The sequence below is a fragment of the Telopea speciosissima genome, chromosome 8 (genome assembly GCF_018873765.1).
Source record: "Telopea speciosissima isolate NSW1024214 ecotype Mountain lineage chromosome 8, Tspe_v1, whole genome shotgun sequence".
In the NCBI taxonomy this organism is placed as follows: Eukaryota; Viridiplantae; Streptophyta; class Magnoliopsida; order Proteales; family Proteaceae; genus Telopea; species Telopea speciosissima.
Genome location: NC_057923.1, coordinates 17,687,823 through 17,706,542, shown reverse-complemented (window position 1 = coordinate 17,706,542; position 18,720 = coordinate 17,687,823). Strand labels below are relative to the sequence as shown.

The following is an 18,720-nucleotide window of genomic DNA, read 5'->3' as shown; positions in this document are numbered from 1 at the left end:
GAACAAATTTCTTACCATTTTGTTGTCTTTCTCCCTAACAAAATGAAAGAGAGAAGTGAATTTGTGATTGTAAGCACTAAATAAGTTTAAGACCAAGTGTCATGTGTATAAAAGGGTGTGGAAATATAAAAGGAAAAATTACTATATTTACCTAAAATTGGGTTTCGATTTACAAAATTACCCATTTAATGTTTAAGTCAACGAAATTACTCAAATTGAGTTTGAGTATTATTAAAATACTAAAAAATAATGTTGGCCTACGTATGCTATACTTTTTATGCGTGAAAACTATCAATATACGACCGATGTCATTTCCATGAGTTTCAGCCAACACAATGTAGTGGATTCTATAAAACAGGAAAATTTGATCGATAAGGGTGGGTTTGGAAACATATACAGAGTTGGTGGTTGACGATAAAAAACTGGCGATAAAGCACATATGAATATCGCGAATGAAAGAAGTAACAAGAGCATCGCCCAGAGTCTAAGATTTCTTAAATCATATTCATATTGATAATTGGAGTTATTTTTTAGTCAAACCTTATTTGGTGTGCGCGAATGCTATTTAAAATCGCCTCAAATTGAAATTTATTTTCAAACATCAAAACAAAAAATTATTTTACCTCTTTTTGGGTTTTTAGTGATGTTATATCACAATAAGATTTATTGAATTTTTAGATTTGAGAAAAAACTTAACATTTGAAAGTTGAAAATCGACCTACAACAAAAAATTCAGTTTTTGTTTTTAAATTGGGGGGTTTGACCTTTTATCCTTTTAGAATTTGAATTTTTAACTATTTTTAGGGATCAAGAACGCCTCCGATAGTGCCAAACATGCCACCCCTGTGTCAGGACACAGGGGTATGCAAAATGACCGTTGCACCTCTGATCATTTCTGGGGTTCTAGGGGGTGCGACGGTCATTTCGTGTGCCCCTGTGTCACGGTGTAGGGACGGCGTGCAATGCAAGACTGGGTGGCATTCTCTTTCCCCTATTTTTATTAGATTCAAATAAGGGGTACTTGCTTATTTATAAATAATATCTTAAGTAAATGAAGATGCCAAATAAGTGTCAAACGTGGTTCAATACCATTTCGAGCCCAGGTTTCATCAAGTTTCGATGGAGATAAATGAATTTATATAGTTGGTTCAACTAGGTTCAGGTCAAAAATTGCGAAATATTTGAAATTAAGATTTAGGATCATGGTTCTATATATGCATGACAATTGTTATTTACATTAGCCATAAGAATTAATAAACTAGATATAAGAAAATCCAACAAGTCTTGATGGATTTGAACTATCATCTCTTGAGACTTGGAAGAACCATAATGACTAATGCAGAACTTTAAAATCTAATATGCAGATAGCAAAAGGACCTTAAATCTAATCACGTTAAAGATTTGAAGCTCTCATATTCCTATCGCACTATTTTGCATGAATGTATATCATATCCTGAAAGTTGGATACCTTGAGATATTCCTCCCAATGAGGCTTGTATTTTCTCTTTCTTTAGCCTTAGATTGTTGGAAATGGATCTATTGATTTCTCCCTTCTATAATCTATAATATGCATTTTTAACCTAACACCAACCGATGTAGGCTAGTACCAGTTATCATATATGGACCCCTAACATTTAAATTTAGCAAGAATCGGTAAGTATTCATAATTTTAGCAAGTATTATTAGCAAATGGCAGAAGCATGCATAGACCTACATGGATAGAGGAGAAACCTTTTTGGGATTGCACAAATGTAATCAGAATTTGATATTTGAAGACAATAACACATTTTACTCTCTTTTTTTTTTTAAGCTTAATATTATCTGGGACCTAGGGAAGTCCCTAAATTTTATTAAGATAAAAGGCCAATAAGAACAAAGAGGGGCACATAACCCGCCTTACCCCAATCCATCGAGAAAAAGTCACTCCCAACTCGAAAACAAAATTACATATGAAAAACTGGAAAAGTCCAGTTTTGTCCTCCCAAATAATACGACAATGATCTTGAGGAATGTCCTTATCTACAAAGAAGGTAGAGGAAGTCAAAGAGATACACGCAGAATTAGCCAAGTAATCAGCCGCCCGATTTCTTTCTCAAAACGAAAATAAAAGATTTACTCCAAGGAGATCAATCAAATAAAGAACCTACTGGAACCAATACCAACAAATACATAAATGGCAAAATCTCTAGGTGACAAAATGCACTATGGTCTAGGAATCAGAACCAATATGACAACTTGTATAACCCAATTCGGCACACATACGAAGGCCATCTAGAAGCGCCTCATTTCCGCCTCAGAGTTAATGCAAACTCCATAATAATTGGCAAATGCCTTAACAAAGTAGCCATCCTAATTATGAATAATGCCACCCCCACCACTAATATCAGGATTTTTTTTACTCGTTCCATCAACATTAAGTTTTATCGCATTAAAGGGTTGGCACCAATAAACTAAGCAGACGGGGCGATATGTTTGATAGAAAGAAACTATAAATTAAGGATCTTCAATATCAACTCATCCTTTAGGAAAAGTTTTTTGGTAAACGTGTAATGATAAGGAATTTTCCAAATTCATAATTTAATTTTTTCAATAACCGTAGAAGTTATACGCATACCATTATCATGCCTGCAATTAACACATTCTGCTCTTTTCATTGCAGCAGCTCAATCATAAAACTGGTGAAGTTTCAACTTTATCTTCCAATCACCCTTCTCTTTAAAATTTGTAGTCATGGGATATAAATGATATCAATCAACATAACAAATGTTGATGATCACCCTAAACAAAACAAGATGCAATATTACATATTTACATTAACAATAACCACCATCATATATGAAAAGCACTTAAAGATACCATGCTTCTTTCATCAAACAATTAGAAAAAGGAAAAAAAAAATTTTAAAAAACTTGGGTATATAGTCCCTCCGCGATGGACAAAATGAAGAGGTGGTAATACTCTTCATTTATTAGGTTTCAATGGCTGTCCTCCTGCATGTTTCATGTATTATTCATAGAAGATACAATGAATTTCTTGTATGGTTAAGAGGTAGAAGATAGAACCTATTCTAACAAATAACAATAGATAAACAAACCTATTGAGCTACTACAACTACTACTACTAGTAAGGGGAGAAATGGCTAAGGTGGTAGGGGCGGGGTGTCATTCCTTGCATGAAAAAGTAAAATAAAATGAAAAATCAGTAGCAACCCAATGCTCAAATATCCTCCAATCATGAAATCTTTTAGAAAGACACAACTAACATGCTTAGAAAATAAAAGTTATCATAGAGATGTTTATTGCACTAATGTCCATATGTTTGGTTACTGCTAAACACTCATTTTTGTTATCATCAAAACTTAATTCAAAATTCAAGTGGGCTAACGAAAACCATCCAACATGATCAAAATTGCCATTAGCAAAAAAAATTGGTTAAGAATGCATGTTAGGGAGTAAGAGTCTGACAACAACAACTCAGTCATATTCCAACTAAAGGGACTACATGGATCCTTTCAAAACAAAACAAAGTGTTGTTGGTGAAGCCTAATTTGGTCCAAAAAGTGTGGTTGAGACCTTCGGAGGGCCGTTTTGGCCTCCAAACGACCTCAGAATGCCGAAAAATGGTGGGGCTCTGGAGTTGTGTTGGGTTCATCGAGATCTTCGAAATGAGTACTTTTGAACCATGTGTTATGTTTTGGTCCGGATCTGATTTTTTTGCAATTTTTTGGACTAGGGGCATTTGTGTACTTTCTAGGGTTAGAGCTTCCCTATATATTGTTCTTATCTCTTTGAGATAGGGTTATGAGGGTTTGTAACATTTTTCAGAGAAAATAGTGAAACTTGTTCTACTGCTCGGCCGTGGATGTAGTCCATCTTGGAGGTAAACCACATAAATCTCTGTGTTGTGCGTTGTGTGCTCTCTTTTTATTTTCGTTTTTCTTTTGCAAATCGCCATTCTGGGTGTTGTTTTCGTAACACAAAGTAGAAAATCGAGGTCCTTACAAGAGGGATGGAGGAAAGAAGAAATGAGATAAGATAAGTGAGAAAAAAAATGGAAATAAAAAATGAAAGTAAGAGGAAAGAGGATAGCCCAATAAATCAGGAAAAGCTTAGCTACTTGGTGTCGACAACGTGGATCCTTGCCCTCCAATAAAAGCATGACAAAATTTTAATAAATCATTAAATGCACCCAAAGGTTTTGGAACATGATCTAGACAATCCAAATTCTGCAAATGTGAGTTACCCCAACGCCGAAACCCAAAGACTATAAAGCTTCATAATGAGAGAAGGGTTACAAGGCTGCCTCATGAAAACTAGCTGATTCCTAGCTTGCCAAATGGAATATACATTTAGAATTGATTTCTTAATGGTATTATGATGAAAGTCAAGCTTGGATTGATGAAACTTCAAATAAATGTTTGAAAAGATTTAAAAAAAAAAAAAAGAAAAAAAAGATGAGGAAATAACAGCTTTAGTTCTGAACTCAAATTAGATGCACCGCCCATCTCCTCTTGACAAGGGAACATGAAAGTAGAGCATTCCAAAAGGTTTCATTCCCCTATGCATAAACTGGATGCAGAGAGATAATCTCATGGATACATTTCCAAAGAAAAATGAGGAATTTTGGATAAAGATTGAGTTTCCACAGTTTTTTCCATAGGAAATACAAGGGATGTTAAAGGAGCTGATGGTAAGGAGGATTTTATTAAGCCCAAGGTAGGTTTGTTTGGAGTACAAGCAGCCAGTTTTTGTGATACGCTGCAGCAAATTCAGTCTTCAATAGGTTGCATGGGCAGATTGATCCTCATGATATAGTGATCAGCGATCGTTGTCAAGTGAGAACAGAGCCTGAAGTAATGTGATATTACAGTTCTGATATTGGGATATGAGATACAGAACCTTGGGAGAATTCAACCCCATAAATCAGCTTACACGGTGAGGGTTCAACTCTGCTCCAGGGTCCCTGTTTAGTGGTATGTAAACACTTTCCTAGGGACTTCGCTCTGGCAACCCTTCCGTGGAAGGGTTGGGACTGAGGAACGGCTGCTCTGATACACTGATATAGTTCATAGGAGAACTCAACCCCATAAGCCGACTTACAAAGTGAGCAAACCCAAGACCATATCAACCCACACTGAATCCCTTTCGTAACTGATATAGAATCAGCCCACCACATGAGTGACATGGAACAAATTTGATGGCCTGAATCTGATTAATTCATGGTTTCCCAAAGAGGATAAAATCATTGGCGAATAGTAAGTTATGCATAAGAAAGGACTAAGAGGATTGCCTTGCTTAATTCCTCTTTAAGGAAGAAAGTTAACAAACACAGAAGAACCAGTAGTCAGACTAGTAGATTGGTTACCTTCATATATCCACAAAATTTGAGAATCAAATAAGGTGCCACATGGTTAATATCACATAGTAACTTAATCCTGGTTTGAGATGGGTGTCCTGCTACTTGAGAGCATGCGACTGACAATTAAAGAAATTTCTTATGTCTTCAATTTCTAAATTTTTTTCCAGAATGAAATTTATATAGGGAGAGAGAGAGAGAGGGAGCGAGGCCAAAAAAGAATTATCTGCACAATTTGAATATTATCATGAATCGTACATAAAAAATACCCTATTTAAAGTTCCCCCAATTGAATGGGATCCATAACACAGCAATCTCCATTACCCACTACCTAAAATCACCTTGATGAATACATAAGAAAACAAAAAATGGGCGTTAAGACCCAATAGAAAAAGAAAAAAATGGAGACAGGGGGAAGGAAACTACCAAAAAAAATAAAGGATATCTTGGGGGTTGCCTTACAAAAGAACCAGTCCAAAGCTGATCTCCCATTCTCACATCCATCTGCACGATTGCTCAGGCATCCAAGTCGGGCAATTCTGATCACCTTACTCCGTCCAACACCTGAGTAATAGAAAAGGTAATTCAAGATACCCCTTGGAGGGCAGAAAAAGGAAATCTACCCTTTTCCAGCCAAAAAAATAAAGCATTGATTGCTATGTTACAGAATGAAAGAATGTCTTGTGCCCACGAGTAATGCAGGTCCTCCACTGTAAACGTGGGATGGATCGCAGAGTATTTGAATCTGTCAGCATTACCCACATGATCAAATTTCTTCTTTTCCTTATTTAAATGTCATCAAAATATCGCACTGCAAAACTTACAGGAACCCATCCAATTATATCTGTCCCATCTCTCACTTCTGTTCTCCTTCCTCTATCTCACCTAAGGCTCCAAGATATGGCAGTTCCTCACAAATTCATTGGAGTAATTAACGTACTTGGTCCAAAAAGGCCGGAGATGCTCAAAGCCAATCTCTAGCCATGGCTTAGACTGGCCATTGTAGTGAATCACTGCTGCCTTCTTCACACTCTCAATGTTGGTCTTATTCTGGTATCCCAAACCAAGCAGGTGCCATGAAGGGTCAATTTGGTGAACATGGCCTCTGAATGCAATCAGAGCGGGGGGTAGTGTGCCAAGCTTCCAGAGTGTCAAATTTGACTTCAGATTCTGCACCAAAAATCAACCCCACTGTTAAAGAAATAGAAATTACTTAATCATATTTCCTAAAGGTATTGAACGATGAACCCAAAATAATATCACGTGAACTCCAAACTCAGACAATGGACTAAGGTTGGCAAGGGTGTGAACGGTAAGTGCAAACTACAATGCTAGAAAACAGATGTTAAGCCATCATAAACCCATCACTTATACTGACCAACTTTCATAACAAAGGAAACCTAATTATTTCTCAACCAGATAGGAACTACCCTCTCCAATATGCCAGCCCATAGTACACGCACAATGGATTAGGGACTAAGGTTCCAACCACAAGATGACTGGCAGCAAGGACAATCATAGGAGAATATCAGTAGGAGTTCAAATAGATTTCCAAGAAGAAACACCGCATGCCTAATACTAAATTTCAAGGAAAATGCCTCATTTTGTCAAGTTGATCATGCTTAGCTGTTCATTGAAACCCATGCACCTAGAAAGTAAAAGGCTAGCCTTAATAGTAATATAGGCATTTGATGTTTACCTCCTTCAACCACGAATGATATGTATCTCTGATATCTGTTTTCCTCCATGCACATAAATCAAAGATGTTCATACCATATGCCCATGGACATTCATCAGGGTTTAAACTCTCTGCAATGAGAGGATGAGAAAAATTGAAATAATTCTTGAAACGCTTAGACATCACCCATTCGTCTTCACCTTTACAGGTTTCTACTGCCCCATTAACCATACCCTCGAGGTCAATCTCCCATAGCCCTGACAGATCACGCTGAATTACCACATCATCATCTAAAAAGACCACCTTGTCGAGGTTTGGAAATAGCTGTTCACAATACATAAAATAATGTATCAGTAAAAATTTCCCAGAACTACTCATATCTACAAGATAATTATACCACTCAAAATCCTAACATTTACATAACAAAATGTATCAGTAAGAATTCCCCAGAACTACTCATATCTACAAAATAATTATTACCACTGAAAATCCTAACATTCTACTAAAAGTTTTAAAAAATATAAAAATATTTGTGACAGAAAACAAGAAGTTCAACGTCCAAATACTTGGCAAGGAACCCAACAAAAATACCACCCTCCACACACACACACACAAATGGAGCACCTTTTTATTTAGACATAAATAATGATTGAAACAGTATTCCTTTCCTCCTGTTAAATTCTTGCTAAGCCACTCAACTTCTATACCTTTAGTCTTCTTCATATATTTTTCTTATTTATCTTTTGTGTCACTTTTCCCTCCTAACTTTTTCTTTTGATTTTTTCATTGTTTGGCAGAAATTTTTAATAGATCCCTTAATTCAAAAGTTTCTGATCAACAATGAAGCAGAACACAAAAAACATATTATGGAAGCAATTTCAATCTCTTATATGTTACTTCCAAGATATAAATTTCACACTTCATAGATTTCATATCTCCATAATGAAAGAAACAAGGTTCACACAACATGCAATTTACCTCTGGGAGGTATATGCGGAGATGGTTGAGCAATGAAATGTACTTTGGACTTCTGGCCTGCAATTTGGAAGCAAATGATCGAGGAGTAGTCTCACTAAGGTTGGCCCCAGCGACATGATTTCCATGGTAGTAATCTCTGATACCATGCTGGCTCTCAATAGCCTCAAGTACGGGTACATTTTCTCTTGTTAACCAGTCAAATTGGTGAACTCCTCTCACCTCAACAATTGCCGGTGGAAGAGGGTTGAGTGCAAACCATGAGTGCATACCTGGATACGTCTTCTTGTCAGTGATGACATGGAAGACAATCTTCTCGGGTTTTAAAGAAGTTTGGACAGTGGAAGTGACCACAACAGAAGCTGCAAGGATGTTATCAGTCGCTAGGACAAAGTGGTAGTAAGAATTATCAGACAGCAATGGAAGTAATTCTGGAGAAGGCAACTGTTTCCGTGCATGAGCATTGGAGGAGTACTCATCAGTCAAACGCAAAGAGAGACAGTGGATGCCCTTTGGAATGGCGGTTGCTGCAAAATGCTTGTTCATCAGCTCTGCAAACTTGGACTCTCTAATCTCCCTGTCGAATTTCTCCATCTGCATAGATTAACAGTCTTCAGTTAAATCCTTGAAAAGAATACTGGAGGCAAAAGATAAAGTAATAACTAAGTTAATGTGGAGGAGGAAGCATCTGTTTTTGAACACCTAATTCCTTGATCTATCACACACATGCATAAAAGCACCAAAACGAGTTAAAGCATAGTAGATTAAAAGAAAGTTGGGGGGAAAGGGTAACCAAGTTCAAAGCTTTCAAAGATCATATAGTATGAAGGATTGAGCACTTGTAGATGTAAGCCACAGTGGTTTTTCAAAAAGCTAGAAAAGAAAGTAAAATAGATCAGTCTTTCCCAATAATAAAATACAAGCTCTTCCAGTCTAATGTTTAATTTTTACTAGTCCAACATGAGATTGGATTACTTTATGATCTAACACTGAACTCCTTTAAAAGGAAATTTATGAACACAGCAATGTATTAGATTGAAATGAACTGATTGGATGGTAAGATAATAAAGGATGTCAGAGAATTACTGGGCATGCAAATAACTGTAGTAAAATTTTGAGCCTTCGACTTTGAGGTTCAAGGAGTAGAGTGCACATAATTGTAAGAAACATGTTCAATAAATAAGTATTGCAATGTAAAAGGATAATTCATTAGGTCGATAATCCTATTTTGAGTTTGATTAGTGATTATAAGAAATAAAATAGGGAAATGAATAATGGCTCATGATTAGATTTATATGATGCAAAGCTAGGTTTATTGAGTATTAAAGTCAATACACACAGATAAAATCATGTCTTTGTTGCTGATTTATAAATTAATGCAGGATCTGAGGTTGGGCAGATGGGCTAGGTTTTCTAACAGCGTTTAATGAGGATTAGATGTCTCTGTTGGAGTGAGAAGATTTAAGTTCCAATAGTGTTCACGTAATTAAAACTCAAAAGAGCAGGTTTGGACAAAAGTTAAGCCATTTTTCGTGTGGCAAAAATTAGTAGAGGAATAATTTGAGCATACTTCAAATTTTATAGTCAAAATTCAGTGAAGAACAAGGAAATCACAGAAAATTTCAATGGTAACTGATCAATATTACACTTTTTTTAGAACAAAAATTGGGGCTAAAGGATGGTATATTTTGTAAACACGAACAAACCTGTTTGATAAAATACAGAACCTACTGTATTTAATAGGGAACTGTTTGCATCACTCACATGATAAATCACATGGCTACCATGTATTGGACATTTCCCCAAATTTGGTTCCTCCTATGCTGCAACTTGGCTGATTGATCAAACATGGCTACATGGCTGCATAGCACAGCATAGCATACCAGTGTATATAAATATTGTATCAAGCTTTTGAAAATCCACAGCTTTTGCACATTGTAAATAGTTTGGGCAAAAGGCATATTTTACATACTTTTTCAAGTGTATGCCTATTAAGGTTTCCTTAACACACACACACACACACAGGGCATAGCATACCAGTGTCCATAAATATTGTATCAAACTTTTGAAAATCCACAGCTAACACGAGAGAGATAGAGAGAAGAAAATTTTTCACATACAGTAGACAGCTATACTAATTAGGGTTTGGACAAGTAAATATTTACTTCTAGTGGTTTACAGAGAAGACAACAAACAGAACAGAACAGACAAGTAAAAGAATGTACAGTAGAAAAGAGATGAGATTATAGGTGGAACTAATAAAGTAGAATTGCTACTTCTTGGAGAAAAGAGAGAAACATTAATCTAGTACCCACGCATAGCAGTGATACTAAAATAGCAATATCAGACAGCTCTAAAGTCATGCAGCAGTATGCTGCTCCAGCAACACAGCACATCAATTTCCATATACATGGACTTGAACAGCTGTGGTGTGACAAACTAGCATTTTATGATTTAGTAAAAGATCGGAAAATATAGCTATCTTCCTTGGGTAGATGATCTCTCCTTATATTCTCATGTCATGGATTGCTACAGTTCACAAACATGGTAAATCATACCTTCTTAAATTAGGAATCCAAAGATTAGATTTAAATAAAATAAGTCAAAAACTAACTCAGAGCTGCCTAGAAATCATAGGGTTCAAATCCATGGACAGGATGGTTAATCAGGCTCATTCCAAGCAACTTATGTGCATTCGTAGGCTTTCCTAAGATGGTAACTTCAACATCCAAAGGTAAACCAGTTACAACTGAACCATTCTTTCATTTTTAAATAGAGCCTGTGTTACCCTATACAAAATATGAAAAAACAGAGTTGCGGCCTCACTTCTAATAGCCTACAAAATGGCGTCAATACATACAACTAGGGAAATCTAAATGAAAAATAGAACATGAATGCCCTAGAGAAACAAAGGTAAATACAAATCTATCAGTTGACACCTATTAGAATCATATTCAATGACGTGAGAGAGAGAGAGAGAGAGATTCTCCACCTCATTAAGAACCCCAAAGCCCAACTGACATGAGATGTCATTGTTCTCATGAATACCTATTGAATGAAGTTTCTTCTTACAATCCTACCCAGTCTCAACAATATTTCAAAAACAGCATATGAAACAAAGAAAAAGACAAAGGGCTAGTTTTCTAAGATTGGCATTGGCTTTACGCCTCTACGGGTTACAAATTGAAGAGAAAACCATTCATCAATAACATTTGTATTTTTGGTTATTCATCAACAACCTAATTTAAAAAAAGAGAGAGAAATGTTTAGGTAAACAACATACCATTGCTTTCAGCTTGATGGCAAAAGTCCTGGCATCATAATGGTTGTTTTTCATTTCAGAAACAAGTTGACTGAATGACTCTGGCAGCTTCAGGTCAGCTGGGATTTGCTCAGTATTAACTTGGTTGAGGATCTTACATAAATCTTTTACTAACTTCTGCATATCAACACCCAAGGATTAAATTAAAATAACAATATGAACAAAATTGTAAATTCACCAAAAAGGGGGAGAAATTCACTCCAAATCAATGGATATGAACTGATCATTAATCAAATAACCATAATAGGAAGAAGATATTTACCGTTGAATCATCAGCCCTACCAAGAAGCCTTGGTCCCAACCGTCTGCCCAAACAATCTGAGGCAGATGAAAATTACAAAATTAAAAGGGTGATGATATACCATCATGGAATTCATCAAAACAGACTCTAGAAATAAATACCCTTTAGGTGAACTCAAGATTTACCAGACAAAAATGATTTCTGGTACAAGAAATTCACCCCCAGAAAATCTTTTTCAACAGAATTAATGACAACAAAATAACGTAGAGATACTCAATAAGAGAAGAGGAAAATAAATGCAGGAGAAAAATAATAAATGACTGGAACTCAGCAAGAATTAAGGGAAGACATAAATAAAGTTAATCACAGTCCAAGACACAGAAGTTGAAATCCCAGAAAAAAAAGTCCAAAGGTAAATAACTTAGCCAACTCATTTGAGGATTAAAGGTAATGCTATAGTCCTACGGAGCACAAAAAATTAAGTACCCCCATCACAAAAAACACATATGTTCCAGTGGGTTAAAGCAAGTGTAGTGGCTTCATTGCAGCTTTTGCCCCACTTTCATGTCCAAATCAGGTGTGTATTCTGAGCCAGATTTTGTATTTGTTAACTAGATTGAGTACAAAATCTCAAAATAATATCATGATTCAATGATAAAATATCCAGGGAAGTAAGGGCCAAAAGGAAAAAATATATTTTTAAAGCTATTCATTCAAACAGTTCGTGCCTAAGCCAGTGGCTTTGAAATATGGAAGAAGAATATATCCAATACAGCATGAACGAGACTCCAACCAATCAATCAGCAAAAAAAAAAAAAAAAACAGAGGGTTGAAATTTAATCAAGCAAAATATAAGTGGAAAAGGAACTAAGACTCCAACCAATTAATCAATCCCCTCCCCCCCCCCCCCAACCCCCACCCCCCAAAAAAAGATCATTATATTCAATTACAGAAAAATAGAGAAACAATCAGCTGAAACGCTGAGGAATCCCAAGACCCTATCAAATATACAACCCCCCCCCCCCCCAAGGGAAACGGGATGAGAACGCAACAAATCAAATCCAATCAAATCAGAAAACTGTAACAGATCCAATTATATTTCCTAGCTCTCAGTATTCCGTGACAGCTGAAGGATTCAAAAAGGAATTACGGCAAAGAAAAATGACTCAAACCAAAATCAGAACTCAAAAACTCAATTTCAATTACAATATCAATCCAATCGAATCCGAAATACTGCTCAATAGTCGCCTTGTTATCTCTTTATGATCTCCCAACAACCCAAATAGCTACGGGCCTCAATCAAAGCAACAAACAAGTACCCAATGGTTGGGGAAAGGGTAGAATACAAATTCTCTGACACGATTTAAAATCCATCAGAAAGAGATAACTGAAAAAAAAGTGAAAGCAAAAGGTCCTTGTCCAACGTACCGAGGGAGGAGCACTTGTTGACACCTTCGAGGGTAACGACGGCGGTGAGAATGAAGACGAAAGGTAGCAGAAAAGCAAGGATGAGGATGGTATGGAAGAGGGTGCGATAAGAGACGTGGCGAGCTGCGACCTTGATCTTCATGAAGTCAAGAAATCCATTGCTGCTCGAGATCGTGATGCTTCTCATGCTAGGAGAGAAATGAACCTGCATCGTCGTCTCTGCCACCTCTTCGTCGTCAGGGCAATGACAACCCTAGAAGAAATCCAACTTAGAAATCCGTCGGGAAATACCACAAATATCACCATCAGATCCAATGGTTCGAGAACAGTAGATCGACAAATATGGCAATAGAGATTGAGATCTCTTCTTCGCTTTTCTCCAGTTGGGTTTCTTAGGCCCTTCTGAATCCGGCATTTGGAGATTTTTGATCTATTTTCTTCAGTTTAGAAATGAATATTCCACGAAAAATTTCAATTGGGTCATTCTTTCTCTCCCATGGAGAAGAAGAAGAAGCAAAAGGGAAGAAGTGAGAGAGATTCACAGAGACATCGAAGCTTTGTTTTATTTTTTAGTTTTTGTTTTGTTTCGTTTCTCCTTCCCGTGTCGTTCTATTTTATTTTGTGTTCCTTTTGTTTAGATTAGAGATTATAGAGAAAGAGAGTTTTTGGTCGGTCAATCCGATCTTATTTTATTCCATTGTTGATGAATTTAGGAGAAAAGTTCTCTATACGGAAGTGTACCGCCCTCGCCTAGACACAGAGGGCACACAATGACCACTCTGCCCATGAAGGCGAATATCCCACCCCATGATGCCAACATGAGCATTCTCATTGACCTCGAGCACGTAGAGGCTACATGGTGCCATCAACAGGTAATCATTACCATCATTCATGGGTGGGTTGGTCATTTTATTCCATATGTCTGAGCACGCAGGGCGCACATTCCCCCTACAATGAACTTTTTTCCTTATTAAACTTACCTCTAGGAGAAAAGTTTTCTATGGGGGAGTGTACCACTACCACCAACGCCCAGAGGGACAGAATGACCGTGTTGTCCCCCATGAAAAGTTAAAAATCCCATCCCCATGATACCAATGCACATGCTCTCATTGGCCATTGTGCATACAGGAGCCACGCTCCCCCCATAAAGCGGGCCAACATTCTCTAGGTGGGAGTGTGGCCCTTGTGCACATGCGGAGGACAATGAGAACACACACATTGGTATCAATGGGAGCAAAATTTCCGTCTTTCACGAGGAGCAGGACGATCATTTTGCTCCCTTTATGTCTGGGCTTAGGCGATATATTCCCCCACATAGAATTTTTCTCTTTTTTTTTTCATTTAAATCGAAAAGATACGGTAATTAAAACTGTGGAACGTTATTGGCTGTTTAGCACTTAGTGTGTATTGGGCTGGGCTCGTTTGGGCTATGGGCCTCAGAGAGAGAGAGAGAGAGGTCAATGGTGGAGTGAATTTAGAGAATTGTAGGGAGAGGGAATGTTTGACCGTTGGGTTAGGGATGATTGGTATGGGGAGGGGAGGGTGTGGATTATGTCCTAAATATAGTCTTAATTTCTCCTTAATGGGAATAATTCCTATATGATTGGAAATAAGAGAGGATTATGTGGATGTGATTTTACATTGTGTGTTCAAGTCATAATAAGTTGGGGTCAGCGTTCTCTATGGGGGGGGGGGGGGAGCATGGCCCCTGTGCGCACATGAGAGTTAATGAGAGTGCGCACATTGATATCATGGGGTGGGCGGATTATTTCCCCCCCTTTGTGTGTGAGAATACACTCCCCCGCAAAGAACTTTTCTCTTATAAATTATTATTATTGATGGGTTGACTCTTAAGGCGGCTAAAATTTTTAGTCAAATATTCCTATATGAAACCAAAAAATATTAGTTCAAAATTTCAAACTAAGCTGTTTCTTTTAGAATATTATCATTATTGTAGCAACAAGTCTTGTTAATTGAGTGAGAGATTGAAAGAAGAAGGAAAGAAATTAAGAAGAGGTGAAAATAGATAACGTCACTAAATGTAATTTTTCATTATAAGTTTTTCAAGGGAACAGGAATGAGACAAAGAAGAAATTACCTGACCTTGTTGGGATTTAAGTTCTCTATGGAGGATGAAAGACAAGAGGGTGGACGTCGGTGCAACGGTAAAGTTATTCCATTGCTACTTAGTGGTCGAGAGTTTGAATAAGAAAATAGTCTCTTCGAGAAGCAAAAGTAAGACTACGTTCATTACGACCCTTCCAAAACCCCGCATCGATGGACCCTTATTTATTTATGGAGGATGAAAGATGACATTGTCTCAACTTTACAAAGTTAGCTACTATATAGCTATAGCCCATTGCTCCATTATGAGTCAAATATTTTATTTTCTTTTTCCCTTTTATGTTGGATTGGAATTTAATGGCACAACACAGACAAAGTCTTAGGTAAGGGTGTCAAAATCAAACTGAAATCAAACCGAGCCGTTTACACTGAAATTGTAAAATAGTTTAATAAATGGTTCGATTTTGGTTTTAAAAATGAAAATCGTTTAATTAAATTGTTTAAATTTTTAACCGATTAGAAAACTATTTAAATCGAAATATATATTGGTTATATGTAATGTCAATAATTAAACATTAATGATAACAATAAATAATTGATAAATATGTAATGATACAAATAAACAATTATTTAAAAAAAAACATATAAGAATTCAATTCTTACTTCCATTTTAATAAAAAAATAAAATAAATGACATGTGAAGGAAAATAGCCGTTTGAGTAAAAAAAATTAAACAACTTTATAAAATTATTTAAAACCGATTAAACCAAAACCGTTTATAAATGATTTCAGTTTCAACATGTGAAACCATTTATTAAATGGTTCGATTTTGGTTCTACTCAAAAAAATTGCACCAAATCGAACCGAACCGTTTAACACCTTTAGTCTTAGGTATCGGTATCGATATCGGTACCTTATCAGTCTTTGGTACCAATACAATATTGATACGGATCAACCGTATCGGATTGTATCATACTATTATGCCCCTCAAAATACTAATACCTTGGTTTTTGGACCATTTTACCCTCCCTTGTATTGACACCACCACTACGGTATCGGGTACCAATGATACAGATATATATGTATATCAGCTGATATTGCCGATACAATACCGATACCATGTACACTAACAAAGAGCATATGAAATTTAACGTTTATAGGAATTCCTGGCTACCTTACTGTAAGTTATGATCCCAAATTTTATGTACTCAAATCAATATCCAATTTAGTTTAATGATTATGGCGATTCTAATACCCATTCAACTCCATTTTAGGTCATTGGGTGTGTTAGGGCCTCGATAATAACAGAAAATAACATTTCAATTCTATTTCAAAAATAACTTTTTGTATTTTTGTTTTTGGGCCAAATTGTTGGGGGATAAAAATGCGTTTAGTAACGTATGGTAAAAGGTTTCATGTATAGTTGTATATGATGCACGACTGTGACTGCAACCGTTGGATAGGAATAAAAAGTTGTATACTATACACGGTCATCATCATCCAATGGTTAAAAGTAAGGCCATGCACCATGTACGATCGTGTATGAATATCTTCCCTAAACCTATTTCTATTCTTTAATTTTTTTCTCAAAATCAAAGAAATACAAAAAACAAAAATGTTATCATGTGGGTCCTTAATAACTACACACTTAATAGAAGTAACTAATGCAAGTTAAATAATTTACTTTTTGCGTGTTCTAATTGTTAAAATCTAATAGCGTAATTACCTTTTTACATTTGTAATTAACTACCTATGTTTATATCTATTCATAATTTAATGTGAATTCAAGCATCAACATAAACAAATCCTAAGGGTGTAACTTAGTTGGTAAGGGAGCGTGTCTAAATTGACATGTGTACGTCTTAAGTTTGACTCCCCTTACCCCTTTGTGGTCAGCCACACAGCTTCCACTATTCTCATAGGATCCATTGTTGACCCGATGCTCGTGTCAAATTTCAATCTAATCTGACTTTGCCAACTACTAAAACTAGTGTGGATCTACCATGTGCCAACTTCACTAGGGATGGATGACAATTTCAGTAACAAGCTCCAAAACTTTCCTTAGAAACGTTTTGTGAAGATCTTGGTTAATGAAAATGCAAGAAGAAAGTGCAATACAAAGTTGATCGAATGATTAACAAAAAAATATTAATTGTCTAAGTGACGAATGATTTACAAAAAAAATAATTTTGATTGTATGATTGAACATGTGAATCGCATAAGGTATCTTTTTTCCATCTAATGGCCCCAACTCAACAACTGATCTCATTTGACCTAGCAAGTCGAAAAAATGTATATCTCCCAAAAAATAAAAAATAAAAGCAAAAATGTAGTACCATAATTTTGTATCCTAAACTACGTACATGTAAATTCTTTCTACCCTAGCAATATTCAATAGCGAAATATTTATCAAGATTGACTTCTTGATAATCTTATTTTGATGGTTTACTATATTTTTTGGCACATAACAGGATGATGTTGTGATTTTGATTGGATGGATAGATCTAAGATTAGATTAGCCACATATTAAATTTCAAGACTTAATTTAATCAAAGGAAAAAGAAGGTTGTCAGGTCTTGTGGCCCTTGTGCCAGCATGTGAGCCAATGCACATGCATCCAATAGGGGTAGGTTCATTGGGGTGAGGTGGTCATTTCACCCTCCTTGTTTCTGGGCATAGAGACCACACAACCTGGCAGCCCATCCCCCACACTTCAATCAAATAGTCGTCCATGTATCCTTGTGTGTTCTAATTGTCCATGCACCTTTTTATAATTGTTTTTTGTTCTAATCAATTTTTTTTTTTCTGTAAAATGTTTGTCTTACATGTAGGTTTTTTTTTTTTTTTTTTGGTTTGGGACAAAATTTCACACATAAGTTAGAAATCTTGAGATCTACCTATCCACAAAAATTGGCTCCATTTGATCTGTCAGTCTTGACAAACTTATTAGGATGATCTGTCCTCGATAACTTAGTCCATATTCAACATGATGAAATATTAAAAAGAAGAAAGAAAATGACATTAATAGATTTTTTTTGGGGGTAAAACACATTAATAGAATTATATATTAAGAGAGAGAGAGAGATCTAGCTAAATGTATACATGTTTTTAATGCTATTTTTTACTAAAGAAAATTATACCGAAACGCCGTTACGTTTGTTTAATTTAGCGTGAAATATGTGCCTAGGTATTTATGGGAAAAAATAACAAGAAATATATGCCAAAGTAAAGATTTTTTGGTTTTAAAATTAAAAATAGATGAAAAACACAATGGCGTGGATTGTATAATACATCATGTGTTAGAGGAATCGAAATCGAATCATCAAAATTGTAGTTCCGAATTCGAGTACAGCCAGTTTCGAATCCGATTCTGATTACCATCATGTGTAAATTAAGATGGTTAACCCATGGAAGCCTCATACCGAAAGAATCGTGGAGGAGAGTTAGAGCAAGAGCAAGAGAAGAAGAAGAATGCGATATAGTAACATAATGTCTGCCCATTTTTTTAATACAAACCGATGTAAAATTCTTTAAACAAGATTAGATTTCAAAAATGGATTTTCTACCTCTCAAGTGTGGTGCAGCTGGTGCCCGAGAATCTAATCGTAAAAACATGGGCAGTGGAGTCTTTTAATCCTCTCAAGTGTTGGGTGGACG

The 18,720-nt window shown here is 36.1% G+C and overlaps 1 protein-coding gene across 2 annotated transcripts; it reads right to left on the bottom strand.

The window, feature by feature from the left end:
• Window positions 1-5,569: 5,569 nt before the first annotated feature.
• LOC122671884 (probable galacturonosyltransferase 14) lies at window positions 5,570-13,518 on the bottom strand. 2 transcript variants are annotated; one of them, XM_043869355.1, is made up of 6 exons: window positions 13,024-13,518; window positions 11,593-11,648; window positions 11,292-11,447; window positions 8,012-8,602; window positions 7,055-7,357; window positions 5,570-6,525 (listed from the first exon to the last, which is right to left on the bottom strand). In XM_043869355.1, the coding sequence occupies exons 1-6, from the start codon at window positions 13,208-13,210 to the stop codon at window positions 6,241-6,243; spliced, it is 1,578 nt and encodes a 525-aa protein (XP_043725290.1). In that variant the 5' UTR covers window positions 13,211-13,518; the 3' UTR covers window positions 5,570-6,240. The 2 variants fall into 2 exon arrangements, with proteins under 2 accessions (XP_043725290.1, XP_043725289.1); XM_043869354.1 differs by having other exon boundaries at window positions 13,000-13,517.
• Between the last annotated feature and the right edge of the window lie 5,202 nt (window positions 13,519-18,720).

Excerpts from the sequence above, each read along its gene's own strand:
- LOC122671884 (XM_043869354.1), bottom strand. The coding sequence starts at position 13,210 with ATGCAGGTTCATTTCTCTCCTAGCATGAGAAGCATCACGATCTCGAGC. Across the intron at positions 11,649-12,999 it reads CAACAAGTGCTCCTCCCTCG|ATTGTTTGGGCAGACGGTTG; the intron begins GTACGTTGGACA and ends CATCTGCCTCAG. Across the intron at positions 7,358-8,011 it reads TCCGCATATACCTCCCAGAG|CTATTTCCAAACCTCGACAA; the intron begins GTAAATTGCATG and ends TATTGTGAACAG.